The sequence below is a fragment of the Peromyscus californicus genome, unplaced genomic scaffold, assembly GCF_007827085.1.
Source record: "Peromyscus californicus insignis strain IS unplaced genomic scaffold, ASM782708v3 Scaffold_22__1_contigs__length_63687245, whole genome shotgun sequence".
NCBI lineage: Eukaryota > Metazoa > Chordata > Mammalia > Rodentia > Cricetidae > Peromyscus > Peromyscus californicus.
In genome coordinates this window covers 34,904,227-34,928,785 of record NW_026294525.1, presented here as the reverse complement: position 1 = coordinate 34,928,785, position 24,559 = coordinate 34,904,227, and the positions used below count along the sequence as shown (strand labels likewise).

The window sequence follows — 24,559 nt, the reverse complement described above, 5'->3', positions numbered from 1 at the left end:
AACTCTGAATTTGTCAGTTTTGTGTAGTGGTCTCTGTCTATTGCAAAGATAAGTTTTCTTGATAAGTGGCGAGTACTACACTCATCTGTTGATATAAGGACACATATTTAGAATGTAGTTAGGGACTATGCAGGTTTAGTAAGGTGGTGGTTGGTTGTAGTATCTCTAAGATCTATGCCTTCATTAATCCTGGGTAGTTGTCAAGTATTCCAGTACCAGACATGATTTCCCTCTTGTTGAATGGGTGATAAGGCCAATTAGACAGCTGTTGGTTACCACCAAACTATGTGTGCCACTACTACACTCAGGGTTATCATGCCATGCTGGTCATTGTGGTTCATAAGTTGGCTGTGCTGTTGCTTGCTTCCCTCCTTTGGAAGTCTGTAAGGTATCTTTTGGTACCAGGAAAGCTAGTTATTAGGGAGGGGCATTCAGGTCATTGACAGCTGGGAGGCCTGGGTCTTATGTACAAAATGCATGATGTCTGTGGTGATGTATAGTGTCCCCCAATATACTGTGTCTTCCAGTAAAATTTACCTGAAGTTCAGAGGAAAAAGCCAGCCACTATATTAACATAGAACTCAGGCAATGGTAGCATATGCCTTTAATCCTATCACTTGGGTGGCAGGGATCTGTCTGGATCTCTGTGAGTTCAAGGCCACACTGGGAACAGAGCCAGGCATGGTGATACATGCCTTTAATCCCAACACTAACCATTGAGGTCTGGGGGTCTGTATAGACAGACAGGAAGTGACAGAACTGGGCAGGAAGAGGAAGTGTTATAGCTGGGCTGAGAGAGCAAATGAGAGAACAGAACAGAAAGGCATATAGGTGTGTGTAGACAGGAAGTAGTTTGCTTTGGAAGTTGCTGTGGAGTTGGTGAGGTGAGGTTAGCTGTGGCTTTTCCTATTTCTCTGATCTCTCTCAGGCTTTAATCCCAATTTCTGGCTCCGAGTTTTTTTTTTTTTTTTTTTTTTTTTTGGTTTTTCGAGACAGGGTTTCTCTGTGTAGCTTTGCGCCTTTCCTGGAACTCGCTTTGGAGACCAGGCTGGCCTCGAACTCACAGAGATCCGCCTGGCTCTGCCTCCCGAGTGCTGGGATTAAAGGCGTGCGCCACCACCGCCCGGCGAGTTTTTTATTAATAAGACTGTTTAATAATTCGTCTACAGGTGTCTTCAGCAATAGGGATTTACCTTCTACGTCTTGTGGGCAACCAAGGGCAATAACAACAGCAATAGCCTAAAATATTTTGGGAGTCTCTTGGACAACTATGACAAGTCAAAAGAGAGCTGCTCATGTCTGGTACTGGGGTTTTCATAAAGTTTCAATAATATGTTCATTTCTTCATTTTATTTATGTTTTGAAGCTAACTAATAAAGTCTATCTCTTTTTATTTCTAGTTTTCTCTATTTCAAGTTCAGAATAGTTTCTCATAAATTCTAGATTTCCTAATAGGAGTTATTTTAAAGTTTCTGACATGAATATATGCATATTGCTTTAGAGGTTTTAAATTTCACAGAAATACATTCATTGACAAAAATCTCATTAGTAATATTTCCATTCTTATATGTAAACATCAGGAACAATTAGGTATATCCAAGTATAATTGTATAGTTCTCATTTTTTTTAAATGTAAAAACACCCACTGTTTAGTAAATTTTAAAGAAAATTGTGTATCTTTACAAAATTCCTGTGTCTATAACTCTCCTTTTTATGCTGGCTTAACATCCTATGGGAAGGACAGATCATAATTTATTGAACTATTTCCAACTGACACATCCTATATGCCTGGCTTTTACTACTATATACATTCCTGCAATCATCATCCTTATACCTACAGGGCATTTTTGCAAATATAGGCTTTCTTCTTTGAGCTCCTAAAGAGGGGAGTTGTGTTCTTCAAATTAGCCCAATTAAGGTGCAAGAAAATTAAATATGGCAGCAAAAGACTATCAAACTCGAGAACCTTTGAAACCAGAGAACCCCAGAATCAGAAAACTGGTACTCAGAATAAAGTGTGCTACTCAGGCAAGAGAACTCTGTGCTGGAGGCCATCACAACAGATGTTAAAAATGAATGAAAGCACTGAGGGGGAAATGCTGATAAGAGCAGAGCTGATGGTGGTGAAAAATGGACTGCTGAAGCAGAGCTGTGAGCCGGGTGGATGCCATCCATGGTGGGTGCAGGAAGTAGTAAGAACTGCCATAAGATAAGAGCTAATAAGGCTGAGGGTAAGCCATCACAGGAGAAGCTGGAGTGCAGACATTGATTCTTTTCCTTTTGATTGACACATAATATTTGCACATATTTATGAGGTATGATGTGAAGTTTTGATGCATATATGCATTGAATATGCACGGATCCTTAATGAAATTCTACTTCTGTGTCAGCTAGGCTGTGAGCCTTTTCCTCTCACCAAAGGTTATATAACTACTCATGCTTTCCTTGCTGTTTTCTTGGGGTGCAGTGGGTGCAACAGTATGAACCCACCCAAGTTCTTTGTGATGTTTTACATCCATTACTTATTTATAAATCAAATGTGAACAATTCACATTGGATAAATATGAGCTGGGATGAAACAGACCATGTTGATGAAACAAATGATTCTGCAAATAGAATAATTGGTCAAAGGCGCCACATGTTTTAAATATTGCATGAATTGAATGAAATTTATACACTGTAGATTCTTCAGGAATGTTTTCCCAAATGGTGTTGGTAATTTTAACCACAGGTTCTGAGAATGTCATTCTGCATTTCTTCCTTTAGCAGTGTGGATGGTTAACTTTTAAATATTTGATTAATTTATTTTACTCATTATAGTGAAAATAGCCACTTCATTAATATTTCTGAGTCAGCAGGAGAAGAATATGTATCTTTTATCTTATGAACCACATGTTAATCTTTGCTTATTTTTCTATTGAATTGTTTTCTGTCTTCGTAGTTTATAGACACTTAAAAATAACTGTATGTAAATGATGTGCCCATTAATTATTCAAAAACATCCCCAATAATCCTTGTTCTGTAATTTAACTTTATATGTTATTTCCAAAACAAATTTCACATATTTATGTGGAAAATGTCACTAGTTTTCCCCTAGTTGTTATAAGCTTTTTACTTTGTCTGCTGCTCAATTATTAACATATTCATTTGTATAGTTTTGTCTATTTTTGAGAATGTATTTTAATTACAGCATTTCTCTCTTTCCTGTTCACTTATATTTTAATATGCTTTTGAGGTTTTAATGTGCAGATACTAGAACTGGTCTATTTTTATTTATGTAAGTTATATAATGATATTCCAATTATCATAATGATTTCTTTTGCTCAATAAATAATCAAAACTAACATTGACATTCCTTACCCAGTAATTTACAGATATTTCTAAATTGTGATATCTACTCTTTAGTTTACCTTTTTCCAAATTGCTAGAGTGTCAATGACTTTTTCTGTTCTGTAAACACACACGCAGACTTGTTTTAGTTATTTGCAAACAGTTTTATTTCTTTTTAAATTATTTAATTAATTAGTATAATTTATTTTTTAGGTTTAATTTTTAATTGAAAATTCCCGCAATATATTCTTAACTTGATTTCTCCTCCCCAATCTCCTCCCAGATCCTTTGCATCTTCCCACCCATCCAGACTCTACACCTTCTTTCTCTTTTTTAGAAAACAAACAGGCAAATAAAAAAGCAAACAAACTAGAATAAAAACAAACAAACAAATAAATAAACAGTAAAGAGACACAAGAAACACACACATAAGAAAACCCGTGAAAGCACAAAATTAAAAAAAAAAACATAATATACAAGCAAAAGTCCAGTGAGATAAAAATGCCTACACAAAGCAATATGAGACAAAAAATTCTACAAAAGCACCATTAAGTTAGTTTTCTGTTGGGCAGGGGTCTACCTATCATTAAGGATACTTTATATATACAGTGAGACTCTGTTGGAAAACACTAATTTTTCATTTGCAAGTAGCTGTCAATTGGAGATAGCTTCTTCATTAAGGATGGGAGAGCATGACTACTTCTTCCTCTTGGTGCTAAAACCCCATCTATCTTGAACCTGTGCAAGCCCTGTGCATGCTGCTACCCTCTCTGTGATTTCATATGTGCATCAGTCCTATTGTGTCTTGGAGACACTATTTCCTTTGAGTGATCCATCCCCTCTGGCTCTTGCAATCTTTCTTCTGCATAGCTCCCTGTGTCTTGTGGGGTGGGGTGGAGAGCTGTTAAAGACATACCCTGTAGGACTAAATGTTCCAAAGTTTCTCACTCTGCACATTGTCCAACTGTAGGTCTCTGTATTAGTTCTCACCTATTGCAAGAGGAAACTTTTCTGATGATGACTAAGAGAGACACTGATCTCTGAGTACAGCAGTATGTCATTATTAGTTTTTTTTTTATTGCAACGTTCCTTCAGCAGAACAATGTATTTGGTTTTCGCCTAGGCCTAGAGCCTCCGTAATTCGTGGATACCAAAGTAGTGCCAGACCTCGATTCCATTTCATGGAATGGGTCTTAATTCCAACTAGACAGAAGTTGATTATTCCCACAGTGATTTCGCCACTATTGCACCAGCGTGTTTTGTAAGCAGGTCACCATTGTAGATTGCAGGCTTTGCCACTGGGTTGGTGTTTACCTTCCCACTCTGGTGTCATGCTGACTGCCATCCAGTACCATGAACACTAGTTAGTAGGTGAAGGCTCCCGTTAGGCACCAGTTTGAATTCTCCATGTTCAGTGAGTTATGTAGGTGTTGCCTTCAGCGATAGGACTTCACCATGATTTTTGCGGAGATAAATCAATAGTTTTGGCAATAGCCTGGGTTGTTTGGGTTTCCACGAGGCTCCTTTGGCCAACAACTTGATTAAGTTGGCCGTTTCTGACTCTGAAAGTTTCACTTGGTAGCAAAAGCTGTCTAGTTGGGGCTTTGTATCCCCTGCTGTTTGATGGTTCTATCTAGCTTTCCTTCATATATGTGTATAATTTAAGAAGCTTCTATAGTAGTAGATTTCCATATGATACCTCAGTTAGCCAGTAAGTAGTATTTGTTGTCCTTCCCTTACTTCTTGCCTTATTCATTCATCTCTTTCCTCACCCTCCCCATTTAATTCTGTTCCAGTTTGCCCTGTCTCTCCATAACTGTGTATGTGTATTCTACTTTCCCTTTCTTGGGAGATTCCCCTCCCCCCAGTTTTTTACTCTATACCTAGCCTCTAAACAGAGTATAGCTTGCTTATTGAAGTCTTAACAGTTGACATCCACGTTTAAGTGCATACATACATGTTGTGGGATGTATATTGCTCTGATTGGTTAATAAATAAAACACTGATTGGCCAGTAGCCAGGCAGGAAGTATAGGTGGGACCAACAGAGAAGAGAACTGAGGGAACAAAAAGGCAGAGGGAGAGGCCTGCGAGATGTAAGGTACCGGTAAGCTACGAGCCACATGGCAACTTACAGATTAATAGAAATGGGTTAATTTAAGATAAAAGAAGTAAATAACAAGAAGCCTGACATGGCCATACAGTTTATAAGTAATATAAGTGTCTGAGTGATTATTTTATATGTGGGTTGTGGGACTGCAGGGGCTTGGTGGGACCTGGAGAGAAGCTCTCCAGCTACACAAACATTTGTCTTTTTGGGTTTGGGTTAACTTACTCAGGATGAATTTTTTTCCTGGTTCTTTCCACTCACCCATAGATTTCATGATTTTGTTGTTGTTATTTTTTTCTGCTGAATAATATTTTTAATTGTGTCTGTGCCTATGGAGACCAGATGAGAGTATCAGATTCCCCAGAACTGAAGTTACACAGAATTATGATGTGTTCCACATAGATCATCAGAACCAAATTTAGGCTCTCTGTAAGAGCAGTACATGCTCTTAACAGCTGAACCATCTCCCCAGCCTCTAGTTTTACCTTTTTTTTGATGAACTTTCATGTCACATTGCTCCTTAATTACACTTTGGTCATTTTCTTGTGAATCTTCTTCACCAAATCTGGGCTCTGGACTTTTCTGTCTCACTTTGTAGAATCCAGTTTTAGCAAGAATCCCTCAATGCCAGTTTGCTGCTATTCTTACCCTTGGTTCGCCTTAGCCAAAATATTGTCACATCGTTTATCATGACTTCCCTTTCTCTTGATGTGTCTGTCCACTACCCCAATGTTAGCCCTGTCTACTTGTCTGTGTATCTTTGCTTGTTCTTGTGTTGGGAGCCACATCTCTCCCCCACCACAGTAGTCTCAATAAGAGAGGCAGCCTGGTAATCAAGAGAGGTTTATTTCTGGGGATAACTTACAGCCAATAAGGGGTGGGTTACAGGATCTGGGAGAGATGAGGTACCATCTAGTGGAGAACTCTGGCTTGGTCTCCCATCCAGCTTCCAGGACCACGAGGTATCCTGAAGGGGCCAGCACTGTGCTCCTCAAGTCTTAAGGGGCTCCCTCTCAGTCATGCCCCAGGGGCAGGTCATAGGCAGGTGTGGCAGTTTCCTGCTGTCACTCTAGGGGCAGTGTTTTAAGGCCAAACTGGAACACCTACCCACTACAGGGGCCGCAGTATGTTTTCTTTAAGACACAGTTTTCCAGATTCCAAAAATCTAGACATTTGATAAGTGTTGATTAATTTGAGTATATTTGATATATTTAATGTTTGATCCTCTTTACAAGAGACAAAGTTTATATATCTATTTCTAAAGATATATTTTGTTTTTCTCTTCCTTCCTTCCTCCCTCCCTCCCTCCCTCCCTCCCTCCCTCCCTCCCTTCCTTCCTTCCTTCCTTCCTTCCTTCCTTCCTTCCTTCCTGTCTTTCTTCCTTTCCTTCTTTCTTTGCCTGTTAGGAGATTTGCATTTGCAGGGTTAGGATATGTGCGTAGTAGAGACATCTATTAATAACTTGAAATTTGAATGGAATCTGAAGCATAGGTGTGACAAATACATAAAACACATCATTTAAATTTAATTATTTGAATCATTTTATATTTAGCTTGGGAAGTTTAAACAATAAATCTAATTCATTTTAGCTGATATTTGTCACCTTTCATGAAAGTCTAAAATTCACAAAATATATACAATGAAAATAAAAAAAAATTGAATTAAAAAATATACTTTGAATTATTAGGGATGGATTGATATAGTTTTTAAAAACATTTCCAAATGGAAAGTGTGGAGAGCTTTCTTTCATTCTTATGTCCTGAAAGGAAGATAAAATAAAATTTTAAATTATGAGTTTATTATCTTGGACATTATGATAAAAATTATAAAAGGTTAATAAAAATCAATACTAAGAGAGATATTCCTCTAACTGGTCTTATTTTTGTCATAGGAAAAGAATGAACTGAACTTGCCTTACTGTAAATATTTCTAACAAAAATTATAGAAAACAGGACATGAAATTGTCATTTTACATTTAGTTTTTGAAATACACTTCTTAAACTGGCCATTTCTGTTGAAGTACACAAGCTGTTAGCTAAAAATGAACCTTAAAGTTACCCTTATTTAAAGTGTTTACATTGTTACCACATTTCTCCATTTTTCTTTTTATTAATTGCTGACTAGTTTAAGTGTGACCTGTGCTTTCTGTATTTCGCAAGATCATAGTCATGGACATCGTGCATGCTTTAGTTTTACATGGCTTTCAACTTTCTCGTTATGTTAGTTACTTTTCTTATTCTAATCGACCCCTGTCAAGAAGCTACTTCAGGAACCAGGGGTCTATTTTGGCTTCTGGTTTGAGGGATACAGTAAGTCATGACGAGGAAGGCAAGATGGCAGGAGTCTCAGCTGGCTGGTTACATTATGTGTTGTCATGAAGCAGGGCGTGAAGAGAAAATAGAGCCAGATTATCATATGTCAAGAGGAGGTAGAGAACTGATTCAGCGGTTAAGAGCACTTGCTGCTCTTGGAAAGGACCTGGGTTTAGACTCAGCACCCACATGGTGGTTCCCAGACATTCACAACTCCAGTTCTAGGATATCTAATGCCCTTTTCTGACCTCCACAGGCACCAGGCATGCACATGCCATACAAATGCATACAGACAAAACACTCATAGACATAAAATAAATCAATCTTTAAAAAGTCCAAAAAATATTAAGGCTCATCAGCAGTGACTAATTTCCTTCAGCAAGGGTCAACTTCTTCAATGTTTGGCCTCCTTCTCAAAGTGCTGTAGCACCTGGGAAACAATAGCTCAATAGCTCTACACATGAGCTATTGGGCATACTTCACATTCAAATCTCAACACATAAGGCAACTGGCTTGCTTTTAGTACCTATTTATAGTATTAGAAATAATTTCTGGCTGGGCGGTGATGGCACATGCCTTTAATCCTAGCACTCAGGAGGCAGAGCCAGGTGGATCTCTGTGAGTTCGAGGCCAACCTGGTCTCCAAAGCGAGTTCCAGGAAAGCCTCAAAGCTACACAGAGAAACCCTGTCTCGAAAACAAAAACAAAAACAAACAAACAAAAAAAGAAATAGAAATAATTTCTGATAAGCTGACACTCATTTAGTTTAACACATAAGGAATAGACTTTTCACTTAAGTTTGAGAACTAACTCAGTAGCTTGTACTGATATATTTTTTTATGTACATATGTGCATGCATGAACACCCTCCCTCTCTCTCTCTTTCTCTCATTCTGCTTAGTCTAACTAGTGTTGCTCTAATTTGAATGTACTTAGGACTGACCCCTGAAAATTAGGGTTTTATCCCTTAAAAAGAAACAAACCCAGACAAGCTGATTTTCACTCCTCCAGCAGGCATTGACTAACTATGGTTCTTTATCTGGGGGTGTGGTCTTGCGAAATTTTCCTTCATCCATGTTGGCACGTCAGTTGACATTGTGTTTTCTGGTTGTGTGAGAGTTCAGGAAAGTAACATCCTGCTCAATCCATATGAACTGTCATATAGTAGTCCTGTTCTCTGGCTCTTAACAATATTTCTACTCTTCCTTCTGCAATGCTCCCTGAGTCTTAGGTGTAGGGTTGTATTGTAGATTTCCCGTTGGGGTTGGACACCACAAGTCACTTACTCTTTGTATTTTGACGGGTTCTGTATCTTTCTATTAGTCTCTATCTGCCACAGAAAGAAGCTACTTTGATGATAAATGAGAGATGTATTTATCTCTGGGTAAAATTATAAATATTTAGAAGGTAAGTAGAAACTATATTACCTTAGTAATATGGTAGTAGTGGGTTTTCTCTAAGATCTAGAGCCCCTCTAGCTATGAGTTCTTGGCTGGGCTTACCAGGCATGAGTTCCCTCCAATTATACAGCTATTGGTTGACTGAAAGACACAAACACTATGATTGTCCTGTTGGGGATATCTTGTCAGTCCTGTTGCTGTCACAGGTCTCTGGCTTCACAGCTGGGTAGGACTATTAATTGCTTTTCTTCCTTGGCAGCTTGGATAGGAGCTTCTGATACCATGAGAGCTAGCTCTCTAGGAGGTAGCCTCCAGGTCAGTATCAGTATGGTTTCTTTAAGTCCTGTGACCAAAGTGTACAGTGTCCCATGCCTTATCTTATGCCACCTTTCCAACATTCCAGATCATCTGTGATTTTACATCCTAATGAAATGTTATCACACGCATGTTTTCCCTAGGATTAGTGTTCTGTGGTACCATAACTAAGGCAAGGTTTTCTTCAAATGTCACATTTTTAATGACATCATATTCTTGATACCTACTCATGAGCCCTACCTCACAGTTCCTACAGTATATTTTTATGCATTTTCCTTAATTCATCTATAATTGCTCTAAACAATTTATTTTTACATTTGATCATAAGATTATTTGGAATTATATATGTGAAAATCTGACTTTCAATTCCTGCAGTTGCTCAGCCAGTTGCCTGTACCCTTACAGTTGGTATTTTTTTCCTCATTCATATAAATTCATGATGGAAATGAGCATCTGTTAAATTATTTTGCTTTTAGGTGCGTTATCCTTTCTAATGATTTCCTCTGCACCTATTCTTCTACTTCATAGAAAAAAAATCTCTTCCCTTGACTGGGTGCTCTATTCATTGAAATGACTCTGAGATACTTTTATCAGAACTAAAAATAAGCATCCGGACACCTCCAGTGTCAATTACCTCAGCATATTGAGCTCACACCTGGCGGTCAGCCTGTGTTTCCTATCTCAGGCATTCACACTGCCAGACAGCCAGTTGCTCCAGGCAGAAACTTTAGAAGGATCCTAAAATCCTCATGTCCGGTTGATTCACAAGACTTGTGAATTCACTCTCTCAAAGATCTCCAAACTATTCTCTCCTCGCTACTGACTCTGCATTCACCGGAATCCTGTCCTCTGTCAGAGCTCAGCTTAAATGTCACCTCCTCAGAGAGCTTTGCCTGGCACTGTTTAAGGGGCATCATTTTACAGTGACCGCTAAACTCCCTCCTTTCCTTTGTAACTCCCGTAACAATTTGTTGTGACTCATTTCCCACTTTTTACTAACTTATGGTCTGTTTCCCCACTTGAATGTAAGTCCTGCGATGGCTGTGTTATATATCCAATGTGTCTGATCACTCCTGTGCCAGCTTCTAACTCATAGCAGGCACTTGGTAATAAGAAGGAATGAATGGCTGAATAAAAGCACCGCATGCTCCCCTCACTACTTGGTTCATTTGCTTCTGTCTCCCTGGCTTGTTTTTGACAAACCCCCATGACTCGGATAGACTCTTTATCAAGCACCGAGATCTGACCCTGATACTTCCCAGATTACAGACCTTTCCCTCTTAAATGCAAAGCCGATATCATTTTCCTTAGCACACAAAGTAGCAGAGTTACTTTGAATCCACTTTAGGTTTTGACTACTCAAAAATGAAACATCCATATTACATATGCACCATACATTAAATCTACCATATATATTATGCTAAAAAAAATCTTAAAATTCATATCAGATCTTAAATTCATCATGAATGAAGCAACAACAAAACCTCTACTGGTAATAGAGTTCCAGGGCAAAGAAAAAAAAATCCATAAGTTCACCTAGAGCAGTGTTTCTCAATCTGTGGATCATGATCCCTTTGGGGTTCCAACGACCCTTCGATAGGATCCTATATCAGATACTCTGCACATCAGATATTTATCTTGTAATTCATAGCAGTAGCAAAATTACAGTTAGGGGATAGCAAGGAAAATAATTATATGGTTGGGGGTCATCACAACATGAGGAACTGTATTGAAGGGTTGCAGCATTAGGAAGGTTGAGAACCACTACTCTAGACTCTATTTATTACCTCTTCGAACATGTTCTCAACTTATTTCTTGCTAAGTATATTAAATTCTATTATTTCAGTTTTTAGAGATGTCTTTTGCTTTTATGTTTTATTTCTATTAATCTTTTTGCAGATTTTTATAAAATTTCCACATTATTAAATATTATCCCTTTTTCTGGGTAAATCAATAGAAATTTTACAGAAAAGAACTGTATTTTGTGATTAGCCTGTAGGGTTGGTTTCATTCATGCCATTTTCTCTTCTACAGATCATACATTAGAAGAGCATGACAGACTTCCAGTGACAAGGGCAATGTCTCTGTTTACATAGCATCTGTATCATCTGCATGTGGAATTTGGACACTTGGACAGTGGCTAAAGAACTGAAACACCTCACATATTAATTTTGTTTTATTTTATTTCAGTTTAAATAACCAGCCTTGACTGTGGCTACCACATCACAAAGTTCAAATGCAAACACCCTAATAAGAAGGCAGAAATTGATAGTCTCTGCGAAAATGCAACACTCAATCAGTTGTTGACCGTCAGAGACAAAGGTAGGTTGTTGGGAAGAATGCAAACTAAATAGGAACCACTGGATTTTAGCAAGAAAGAAATTTTCAGAGATAATATCAGGTTTCATTGTGATAGATTACCAGGGTTTCAGAAGCAGTGATGTGAATGTACAAACATAGATGCTGTTGATAAGCTTCATCATTACTAGAAATCTTATGTGACGAAACTGCAATCTTAAAGAACTGTTTTATAAGATTACGGTGGTTTTGACAGAAGGTCACTCTCTGAAAACTGACAGCAGACCCCATTGCCAAGGACAGCATCCACACAGCTTAATGAATATAGAGAGGTCGAGCTGGTATGGGTTTGGAGCCTTCATTCCTACATTGTAATCTCTTTGGCCATGGAAAAAGAAACTTGGACACTAACCCAGACACAAAACCCTCTACCTACAATCTATCCTGCCTGCAAGATGGGCTGGGGCAATGGTGGTGCAGAACTTGTGGGAGTGGCCAACCAATGTCTTATTTCACTTGAGGTCCACTCTAGGAGAGGGAGCCCATGCCCTACACTGCCTTGATGGCCAGGAACTAGAGACTAGATAGCCCAGAGACCTAGAGAAGAACCAAATATGACTGACAATATGTATATGTATATATATACACTCACAGTTAGGTGCCTTGTCCAGTCATCATCAGAGAGGCTTCCTCCAGTGGCAGCAAATGGGAGTGGGTGTAAAGACCCAAAGTCAGACATCATGCAGCGACTCAGTCTAAATTGAAGGTCTGCATTGGGTCCCTCCGCTTGGAGATCAGGGTACTCCAAGGAAGAGGCAGAGGAAAGATTGTAGGAGTCAGCGGGGATGGAGGACACCAGGAGAACATTGCCTAACAAATCAACTAAACAGGGCTCACAGAGCCTGAAGTAGCAAGCACAGGGCCCGCATGGGTCTGCACTAGCTCGTCTGCGTATGTGTTATGACTGTTAGTTTGATGCTTTTGTATGACTCCTAACAGTGGGAGCAAGTGTGCCGCTGACTCTTTTGCCTGCTCTTGAGACTTTCTTCCTCCTATTGGGTTACCTTATCCTGCCTGGTATGAGGGCTTTCCCCTTGTCTGATTGTAACCTGTTTTGTCCTGTTTGGCTGTAGTCTCTAAAGAGGAAATAGTGTTTGAAGTTTCTGAAGAGGAAACAGAGGGGGAGTGGATCTGAGGAAGAGGGGAGATGGGAGGAAGTAGGAGAAGTGGAGGGAGGGGAAACTGTGTTGGGATGTATTACATGAGAGAAGAATCTATTATATATACCTAGACACCTTTGAACACCCTTCCTTTGAAAAGGAGGAGTCTAGTTCTCGATCCATTGCTTATGATCTCTATTTATTCTCCTCATTTGATGGAACACATGGTGTGATTAGGTCATCTATAGCCTTATAAATTCACCACCCTCTTCAGTTGGCCAAGTTATAAGACTACTCAGTGAACCTTATGTTGGCATGTGTCTGTTAAGAAGCTAGACATGTAAAGTAATCCCAAAGTAAGTAGAGGGAAGGAAAGTTTTTAAATGAAGAGAAAATTAGCAAACCTGGAAATGTACAACAACAATGATGACAATAATAGTAATAATAATAATAATAATAATAATAATAATAATAATAATAACAAATTCCAGTGAAACGCAAAGGTGATTCTTTGAATGCATCAGTAATATTTGCAAGAATCACACTAGACTATTTTATCTAAATGCTCTCTTTCCCCCCCAACCAGCTAACTGAACAAAGCAAAAAATAGTTTCAAATGCCAGGGGAAAGAGGTCATCATAGCAGACTTCACAGACAATAAAAGAATAATGTATTTAAGAGAGAAGGAACATGAAGCGGGGTGGATAGGGAGGTGGGGGAGGATCTGGAAGGAGTTGAGGAGGAGGGGGAGAAAAGAATATAAGCAAAGTATATTGTATGAAATTCTCTAAGAATAAAAAAGAAAATTATTTTAAAAGATAATTAACTATTATAAGTTATTGCCAATTGAATTTGAGAATATAAACAAAATAGATGGAGTCCTTAATAGTCGCAAATCACCAAAACTTGTATAAAAATTGAATTACTTTGTATATACTTAAAACAATGAATTTAGATCTTATAATCAGGAAAATTATGAGCTTATACAACTTCAGTGGTGAGTTCCATCAATCATTTAGGGGAGAAATTATAATAATCCTCTATGAACTGTTTCAGAAAGGACCACATTCCAAGTAACTAAATAATGCCAATATTACCAATCCCTCATCAGAAAAAGGTTCACAAGAAAATTGCTATAGGATGGTATGTCTTATGGGTACAGCGAAAAAATACTTGTAAAGTCCCAGGTTAATTGTGATAGTATTGGTCTGCAAATGAATGTACAAATGAAACCATGGGCATGTGTGTATAAGTTAAGACCACAACATGAATTCTACATTTAAAAAAAATCAGTACATAATACAGTATTCTTCATTATTGAACTCGAAAATAGCACAAATTAGTAGATCTAAATCAGAAACCTAAAGGTACAACAAATTGTGGTTACTTGGAGTGTATACATGGGCTCTTTGGTTTAATATTAAAATAAACCTATACAATTCATAATGTAAACCTAAACAAATTGTGTTAATGTATATGCAAAAGAGTTTCTTTTTCTTGCTTTTTTTTTTTGGTCAAAATTTAATACTCTTTTCTCTCAAAAGTTTCATCCAAAGAACAAAACTTTCTGTTTTGGTGAGTGCCTGTTGAGACCTCTAGCCATTATCATAAGAGTGCCAATGGAATGGAAGGTTGCTTTTCATTCTGGTCAGAAACCAGGTAGAAGCATCAACTCTCAACACTTGCATTCCACCTGAGACCATTGCCAGACCCATATGGCCAGAAAATATATAAAAGAGAAAGATTGAACAAGCACTAGTAAAATTGCCTATTTGTACATAGCATAATCCTGTAAATTATGATTCGATGCATTTGTCCAAATCAGTAACATTATTGTTAGTATAAATATTTGAAAACTAAACCACTTTAAACAGACTTTTGTTAAACCATGGAACATTTAAGGTTTTGAAAGTATATTTAAGACACATGTACTTGAAAACTTCAAAACATGGTGTAAGATGTTAAAAATGTGAATTTATGAGTCATATATCGTTTGTAGAATGGAAGTTGCGGTATTGCTCAGATGTCAGTTTTCCCCAAATTAATTTGTAGACTCAACCTAATTGCAGTCAAAGTCCCTATCATCTCTTTTATAGCAGTAGAGATTGATTAGTTAGTACCGTGAACTTTGTAGAATCAAACATACTCTTATGATCCAACTTGGTAATTGTGATCCTGGGTCCCAAAGATCTGAAAAGTTATGTGCATGCAAATATCTGTGCTTAGATGTTTATAACAACTGTTAATACTTGTCCAAGCTTAGAAGTAATAAGGAGGTTTAAAAAAAATCAGTGATTGCCAGAGACTAGGGGGTCAAAAGATGAGAAGAAAGATGAATTGGCAAAGTTTAGGGAGTAATTTTAGGGCGATGAAATGACCTAGCATAGCATATTGTCCAAATCCACAATCATATGAGGTAGCAACTTAACATGTATGTGCTGTGCAGGCTGAGTGATAACTGTGGGAGCACAGGGTCATTAGCTGTAACAAGATCACCTTGATGAGGAAGTCAGAAATAGAGGACACACACACACACACACACACACACACACACACACACACACACACACTCCTTTTAACTTTCAATTAATTTCTATCTGAGTCTAAAACAGTTCTAAAACAATAAAGTAAAAATGTTCAACTTTATCAATAAAAACATTTTATCTAAGCAATGATACTAAATGCAAAAGCCCTAGAATAGTTAAGTGTTTTATTTTGTAAAACTAGTATAGGATTTAACATTATGTAACTTTGAAGTTTGTTCTAAATCTATAGTTGGAAGCTCTGACAGAGATAAATATATATGCATATATCTCACACAATGAACTTATTTTTTTGGGGGGGAAAGCCAAAGTTATCAGCTGAGGAAATGATACCATTTGCATCAAATATTGCCTCTGAGAGAGAGAGAGAGAGAGAGAGAGAGAGAGAGAGAGAGAGAGAGAGAGAGAGAGAGAGAGAGAGAAGAGAGAGAGAAAGCGAGAGAGAGAGAAGAGAGAGAGAGAGAGAGAGAGAGAGAGAGAGAGAGAGAGAGAGAGAGAGAGAGAGAGAGAAGAGCACCAGCCCTTACTTAAACCTTTTCTTTTTCCACAGACAGCACCACAATGTACTTGAAAGAAACCATAGCTCTAAAAGTAGAAGCTTAGACATGCCTCTAGGAGGGTTCCTAATGAAAGAAGGATCTCGGCTGTAGATTCTCATCAGTCCCTTAGGAGAGTTACTTCCTATTCTCCTGAAAGGAAATTCATTGAAAATACTGTAACTGCTATGCAGCATCTTAAAAATGGATATATCTTAACTATAAACTGAAAAGGGAAATAAGCCATCTGTGCAACTGTATGCACCACAATATGGAAATACGTGCATAAACTTCCTTAGTAGGCAAAACAGAGCATACTAAGACAGGGAGTTCAATATCGTAAACAGAGTTGCAATCAGTGGTAGGGGTCTTGGAAATGTTATACAAATTTTGGTGAAGTGGAAACCTACAAAACATTGTCTCAGTTGGCTTAATTGTTGCATCCTATAAAATTAGTAAATACCAATTTTTATTTTTAAACAAACTGCAATCATATTTCAAATATAAAACATTTTTTTTTCTTAAAAATATCTACAGGTTTTGTCCATGCCTTTAATCCCAGCACTTGACAGGCAGAGGCAAGTGTATTTCTGAATTTGAGACCATAGTGAGATCCTGCTTCAAACACACACACGCATACACACACACACACACACACACACACACACACACACACACACACACACACATACACACACACGGGGGGGTAGGGTGGGTGAGCTCGTTTAGAAGACCAAGAGAAGGGCATCCTGATCCCGTGGTACACTGATGCAAAGGATATCCTGTGCCTCCTAAAACCTATTAAAAGTTGCTATTGGATGTCTTACTGAGAACCATTGGTCAATAACCACCTGGTATGGAGCGGCCATCTAACCCCGGTGACAGAAATACTGTTCTGTTGAGTTAAAGGGAAGAAGCCACCATGACTGAATAATGGAAATCCTCGCAGACACTTTATCCCCTTTTAATAACGTCCCCTGAGTAGAGGGACAACTTCCAACCAGTGGAGTGATGAGAAACATTTCAGTAGAGCAGGGACAGCTTTAGACTGCCACCCCCTGCTGCTGCCTGGACAGTCACCTCCCAGGAGGGGCGTCTCTGCAGGCGACTTCAGTTCCTTAATACTTTAGCCCCCTGGCCTTGGGACAGTCCGGGATCACCTGGACCCAGGGCAGTTGCACACAGTTTTGCCAGGACTTTCTGAGGAGCAAAAGTTTCTAACTTTACGGATTTCTGGGAGATAATGTTTTCCATCTGGAGGGATTTTGCAGACCCCAGACTGCCTTGGTGTCAATTACTTTCTGAATGCTAAAGAAGTTTCCATAAGTCCCACTGAGATGTGATTACCCTGACAGAGGAAGCACCCAGAGGAAAAGTCCTTTCAACCAAGGACCCTTTAAAGGCCCAGGCCTGGGAAGGGGTGGGGACTGTCCTTTCTCCCCCACCCTTGGGCGGTGGCCGGGCAGAGCTGGGGAGGGCTGTCTCCTCCTCTTTCCCCCCCCCCGCAGCTGCTCACTCTAGCCTGGGCGGACTGGAGGCAGCAACTCTGTGGACTCCGGAGGAGCGGATCTGCTCCGGCCACCACGATGCCAGCGGCCGCCGGGGTCCTCCTGCTCCTGCTCTCCGGGACGATCGGAGGCTCCCAGGCGCAGCGGCCACAGCAGCGGCGACAGTCCCCAGCGCATCAGCAGAGAGGTAGGATCCAGGGCGCCCTTTCCTGGGACCTCTGCTCCTAACTGGCTTCAGCTGGCAAGAGGCAACTGGCTAGGGACCACTTTCTTGCTTTACTTTAGGGCTTATGCTTCCAAGCAAAAGGGACCAGGACTCCTGTAAGTTCAGGATCAGATCCCTGAGTGTGAGAGGTGCAAGGGCATTACCTCCAGTAGAAGGGACCCCAAGCGCTTTCTGCTTTTTCGCTCTCAAAGTCCTGGAAACTGGTTTAAGGAAAACTTTTCTAAAGTTCCCAGAGCAGCCTTTTTCCAATTGAGAGAAAATGTTTCAACAAATTAGATTCCATTCCTGCAGAGGAAGGCTTCCCAGAGCTGGAGTTTATCTTAGAACTTTAAGTACATTTTTTTTCAACTTTAGGATCGCGTTTCCAGTTATTTATATAAAGTAGTTTAGTATGTGGGATAACACATCCATCCTCACAGTTGTGAAATCTCCTCGCGCTTAAAATAAAGACTAGACCTCTGCGTATCTTCAGACTCCAGGGACCAGATACACATTTCAGGGGCTTTTGTGAAACAAGTATGTTCAGTACAACTAAATTACTTTATCAGCACATCTTAATGTTTCTGTGCATATTTTTCTGAAAAACTGGGGAGCCTTTGAAGGATTATTAGAATTTTAACGAGATGCGCACGCACAGCACTGAGAAACATCATTTGTAACACATTGTTCCAGGACGCATGCCCCAAAGCTGAAAAACTTGAATCAAAGTAGAAAGCATTTCAGAAATATGTGAACTTTATGTTAAAATATTTACCCTTAAAAGTGCAAAATCTAGAGGAAAAAGCTTGGGACAGTTGGCGGAGGCTGAATCTGGTAGCGTTTTGAAATACAGTTTCTGTTTATTAAGTAACTGGAATCAAGCCATGCCTAATAATTCTCATGTTTGTTCTTGCTCCAATCTATCACTTTCCACACTGCTGTTTAAGAAGACACGTACAGACACCCTGAGTTCCTTGCTGTGATCTCTGATGATAGTTCCTAGAATAAAAATGACTTCCAGCCTCTCTAGATAACTTCCTTCTATTTTTTGCAGAGGCGAAATGAGGTCAATGTGGCACAAATAATAGAATTACTTGAGACTGTGCTTTGGGGGAAGTATGGCTGGCAGTTGGTTTGAAAAAAAAATGCTACATTTAACCTTTTTTTTTTCTTTCTTCAACTGTGATTAGCAACAGGTGGTACTTTAATGCTATTGGGCTTTGGGAGAGATGGGCTGGGTCTGTGTATTCTCCATTAGAATAAGGCAGAGCTTCAATCCTGCAGTGTAGTCACAAGCTGACTTCCAGAGAATTTTTTGGCATATATATATATATATATATATATATATATATATATATATATATATATATACATAAAATCTCCCCATGCCCTCTTCTTACATCTATTTATTTACTCTTTTGTGGTGGGGTGTACACATGATGGTGGCATATGTGTAGTGGTCAGATGTCAGTTTGGAGAAGTCACAACTTTCACTATCTGGGTTCTGGGTATAAAAATCATGTCATCAGGTTTGGGCAAGCACTCTTACCCAAGGATCCATCCTCCTGGCTTTGTAAATGTCTTTGTTATAGCCATTTGCTACAATTATTGCAATATATTTAGAGATAGGCTCCAGGATAAGCGATTTAAATTTATTAATAATAAAAGTATATTTAAAATTCATTTTATGATGACTTAAATTAGTATGGATGCCTTATAATTTAATGTACTTATATAGAAGTCATATAACCTTGTATTACAAGATCTATTTTCATCTTCAGTTATCATTATTCCCATGAGACTAATTTAAAACCTAAGGCTTGGAGTAGTAGCCACAAAAGTTCGCATAACTAATGAGAATATTGTCATTTTCAGAAACTAAAAGAGTAGCCAGTATTATTTATGCTCACATTTCCTTTCCACGGTGTCAGGGTCTCTTTACTTTCCTTTTAGAAGGCTGTTTTCTTTTTGATATTGCATTATCAGTAAGAGTCACTGAATATGGTTTGACAAAAAAATGTTTTCTTGGTTACCATCAACTTTTCTGGTTTTGATTATATGTACTAGCAGTGACCTTAATGTCCCGGCACTAACTGTGAAGGATTTCTGTTTTCCCTTGTAGACCAGTGCCAACTTATTAAGGATACTGATGTGTGGTATATTTAGACTTTGTAACACAGAGGTTCTCAACCTGTGGGTCATGACATCTTTGGGGAGCTGAAAGACCTTTTCAAGGGGTCGCATTTCAGATATCCTGTATATCAGATATTTACATTGCGATTCATAACTGTAGCAAAATTACAGTTATGAAATAGCAACAAAAATAATTTTGTGGTCGGGGGTCACCACAACATGAGGACTGCATTAAAGAGTTGTAGCATTGGGAAGGTTGGGTACCACCACTGTAACTAGATTCTATTTGTTTGTTTCTCCTTTTTCTTGAAACCATTGCACACTTTCTATAGAATACTGATTTTTAGTTTGAATATCAGTGATTCAATAAGTTTGATTTCATAAAGGAAAAACTTTACTGTCCTGTTAATATAAAAAAATAGAGTGATTCAGTCAAAGCGAATCTACCTTTCAGCACAGCAATAAATAAAATGCTCTCTGAATTCACGTGATTAATATGTAGAATTGGAAGCATAACAGTATGTAATCTGCAATTGAGGGAAAAATAATTTCCCAAGAATATTGTATAGTGAGTGAAATCAATCTGGTAGTAAGGCAGTTTTCTTATGTTCCCTGTATAGATTAAAAAAAAAAAAAACATACAATTTAAGTTGTCAGAACTTCAGTTAGTCTGAAGTTAATCTGCTTGTCTCAATTTGGTTGTTGGTGAATAACAGGTCCAGAAATTTCAGAGGTCTCCACACCTGGCCCACGGAGCCTGCATGAAATTAGTTTATTACTCATATCCAGATGTTAAATGATTCATTCTCTTCTGGAAATGTACTGTGCCCTCTATTAATGCACAGGAATGAGAATGACAATACCAGTATGAATTGCAGCAGTGTTAGTATGAATATATAGTCTGGAATTGAGGCAGAAAAGTCAACTTTCATCCACATCCACATAGAAGCAGACAAGGTTAGCACAGTTGCGTACCTGACTGATAAATCCACAGGCAGGGGGACAGTAGTTAAGGCTTTGAATATATGTTCACAGGAGGCACAGTCCAAGGGAAGACTTTTATTGAAGAAGAAGGGAAAGGAAAGGGAATATAACAGACCTCTTCAGACCTCAAGGGGTTGTTATATGAAAAGGACTGAGAGGGTCTTCTTGAATTGATTCCATAGAAGACTATGTGAAAAAGGAAGACTCTACTCCAATAAAAAGAGCAATCCTGATCTGTCTGCCGTTCCGCTTACCACTCATTCCAAACAGTAAGGCAATAACTAGGAGCTCCTTGCCTCTGAAATGTCCGCCTGATGATCAGATGCCCAGCTGGCCAGGTGTTCCTCAGGAGGAGATGCCATGCACAGAGGAAGTTACAGCATGTGATGTTTTCAGTCTTGTTTCAGTTCCAAGATTCTGGAATTATAATTTATTGTCTTTGGAGTGAAGACTTGTCTCTCAGTCTCTGGATTCTTAAAAATGTCAACAAAGTGTTCAACGTGTTTAAATGTGTATTTAGATGCCTTTGGGAATTTAAAATAAAAACATGTTTGGGACAAACCTTGCTCATTTCTGGCAAAAATACTTAAACATTTGGTAAGGAATTTCCACATCACTGACAATTGCATGATTTTAAAACATCGTGTGTTATAAAATGCGAGAACAGTTTATAAATGACCTAAGATATTGCTGGGGGGTTTATTGTGGTCATAAACCCAAAGTTATTGTTTTTAACCTTTGTTTTGCCACTTTTATGACTTGATAGTTCATTTACTGTTCCCTGACCTAATAGTTTAGTAAAAATTCTTCAAAACAGTTAAAACTGAGAATAAGAACATATTCAAATTTGACTGATTTATATAGTAGGGTTAATAAAGTTGATACAAATACTTCAAGTTTCACATATCAGTGAATGAAGATTTCAGTTTGGAGCCTTGAGGTTTTTCTAATCCAGCTGTATCATGCAAATTACTGAACTGCATCTGTATAAAGGATGTTGGTCATTAAGAAGCAAACATTGGGCATGCTTTTCCCATTCTTCCTAACTCACTTCCTGAAATGTGGGTCAGTTGACACCTTTAATTATGGTCATTATAAAGCCTAATTAGGTAACCCAAGGGTTCTAGCCACGAATGGTGGCTGTAGGAAAAATGATATTATATTTTCCATGAGGGATAGGTAGAGAGAGATTTCTAAATAGGAGACTGAGAAGATGGTTCTGTAAGTGAAATGTTTGCTGTACAGCATGATGATTTGAATCTGGATGGCCAGTGCCAATGTAAAAGCCAGGAGTAGTGGCCATTGTCTGTAACCCCATCACCGAGCTGGAGAAATGAGGATCCTGGGGATTCTCTGTCCAGCCAGTGTAACTGAATTCATGAACTCCAATTTTGTCTGGGGGACCTTCTCTCAGATGTAAGACACTGACATTGAGCTCTGGCTCCCACATGAACACACATATATAAGTGCACATACATGTAGATAAAATATAAACCCAGACATACATACACTTCAAATTTTTCAGATAATTCCTACTATACTGTAATAGCTATGAATAAAAAAGTGTGCTTGATGGTACATTTCCCAACACAGAGACTTCACCTTTATTCACCTACAGCCGAGCTATTTGTCCATTCACACATTTAGTAAATACTGAATATTCTTTGACAATGAATGTGCTAGACCTCTAGGATTGAAGTACTACTTCTCTTGGTCCAAATAGACATAATAAGAATTATTAGTCAGTAAACTTTGTAACATATCTCACACCTTTCTTTTTTGCTGTTGAGCAGGGTTTTAAAGATTTCCAAGTAAAGAGGAATAACAACAACAGCAACAACACTTATTATTATTATATGGAAGTTAGAGGAAAACCAAAACTGATTAGTGCAAGATTCATGTCAAGGTTGGTGTATGTAAAATCAAACAGACAGACATAAGAATGACATACAAATCCCCATCACTGTGGAAAGTATATTTAGTTGGGATAAACATGGGGTGACAGGAATATGGTGAATATATAATGAAGTAACACAGTTTAAATAAAACAGAATATGGTCGATGATAAATACCTGGAGAAGCATACAGAAGAAAGAAGGGCCCATAGAAGAGCAGGGAGATTGAATACTGTTGTAAATGGGTTGGAAAAGGTTGACCTCATGAAAAAGGGTCAACTTGAGCAATTGCTTGCAGGTAGAGTAGAATGTCACTGCAGGTATCAGGTGGAAAAGAAATCCCCAAGCAGGGAGCAGCATTGACTGGGCCCAATTAGAGGGCTCAGAGAAGTAGCATGAGCTAGATCACACAGTTTCGACCACTGTAAATCTTTGGCTTTATAGTCTAAATGAGATGGAAGAGGTACAGGTTTTGATCAGAGTTAATAAATGACAGAAATCATACCTACATCTTTCCTCATGTAGACACAGCTCATTGGAACTAGACTCAATGTCCAAGAATAAGACTATTTGCTGCTCATCTCTTCTCCCAGAGGTCCTGTGCATGGAAGATGTTAAATGATTCTATGTTGTAGAACATTATACCTCAAAATGCCTCTCTCTGTAAAACTCAGGTACCCGATCTGACACTTCCTTCCTTTTGCTATCATCAATACTGTCCCACAATTCAAAGCATGTCAGTGCCTGCCTCAGTAAATGCTTTTGCAGGGACATCTACAGCTCTCTTTAGATTCTGCCAGTGCACTCAGAAATACACTGTGGACTTCTAAGGGTAATTTTCTCTCACATGCACTTTAAAACAAAAGTGAGGTATTTTCAGTCCCACATAGAGTCATCTGTTCTTTGGAGTTGCCTTTGTTATTATCCATTTCAATATCAAAGCTAAACTTCAGACAGCATTGTTAAAGTGACAGAAAGATATATTGGTCTGATGACCTCTTTTATGAAATGAACTTTGAAACATTGCCTATTATAGGTACAGAAGTTTATTCTCTGTTCCGTTTTGATTTTTATAAATAAGAATCACTGTAAATCTTACAGTGACCTTTGGACCAAAGTAATGTGATTAGGGCATGATTTAATTCTGTCATTGAAGACAAAAGTTACAAGAAGAAAATTGCTTAGCTTTTCCCTTCGGCCATCTCTCTTTCATTCCCATTTAGTATCCTGCTTGAGAATAAAATATGGTAGTTGAAAGAGATGATTTTAGCATTACATTTTTTAAGAAGACATATGCAGAAAATTTCACTTACATCTTTCATATTAAAAGGCACTGATAATTACTATCTAAGATGAGTTTGAAACAATCTGAATTTACATTGTGAATTAAAGCTAATGGCTTGTCAAACATATGTAACATAGATTAATTTTCTCCTTAAATCATATTCCATATTGTTTTCATTTTTTTGAGGTAAGGCTTCATGTATTCCAATTTGTCTTGAATCTTGCTCTGTAAACACATCTGGCCTTGAACTGCTGATGCTCTTACCTCCACCTCCCAGGTGCTGGGATCACAGGTGTGTGCTACCACATACATCTTTGAATTATCTTGAATCCAAGGCTCTGACAACCAGGCTGTTGCACATGTTAGCAAGGGCTCTACTACTAAGTATAATTTGAAGATGATGTATTTTTTCCTAGTTTTTAAATTTTTATTTGAAGATGTGCCATTTAGTAAAAGATCATGAAGTCAATTCTATTTGTGAGTTATTCCTCATAACACCATGAGGAGCTTAATCTGGTTGGTTCAAACAGCAAGCTAATCTATGCAA

General features: G+C 38.4%; 1 protein-coding gene and 1 long non-coding RNA gene across 2 annotated transcripts in view; one reads left to right on the top strand and one right to left on the bottom strand.

Annotated features, from left to right (window-relative positions):
• LOC128118526 (uncharacterized) overlaps window positions 1–24,559 on the bottom strand; it is a 52,092-nt gene that overhangs the window by 7,209 nt on the left and 20,324 nt on the right. The window lies entirely within an intron of this gene.
• The window catches only part of Lama2 (laminin subunit alpha 2), a 571,484-nt gene continuing 564,437 nt past the window's right edge, over window positions 17,513–24,559 (top strand). The window contains exon 1 of the mRNA XM_052751249.1: window positions 17,513–17,697. Within this exon, the coding sequence (XP_052607209.1) occupies window positions 17,589–17,697 (109 nt within the window). The 5' untranslated portion in view covers window positions 17,513–17,588. The remainder of the gene's footprint in view (window positions 17,698–24,559) is intronic.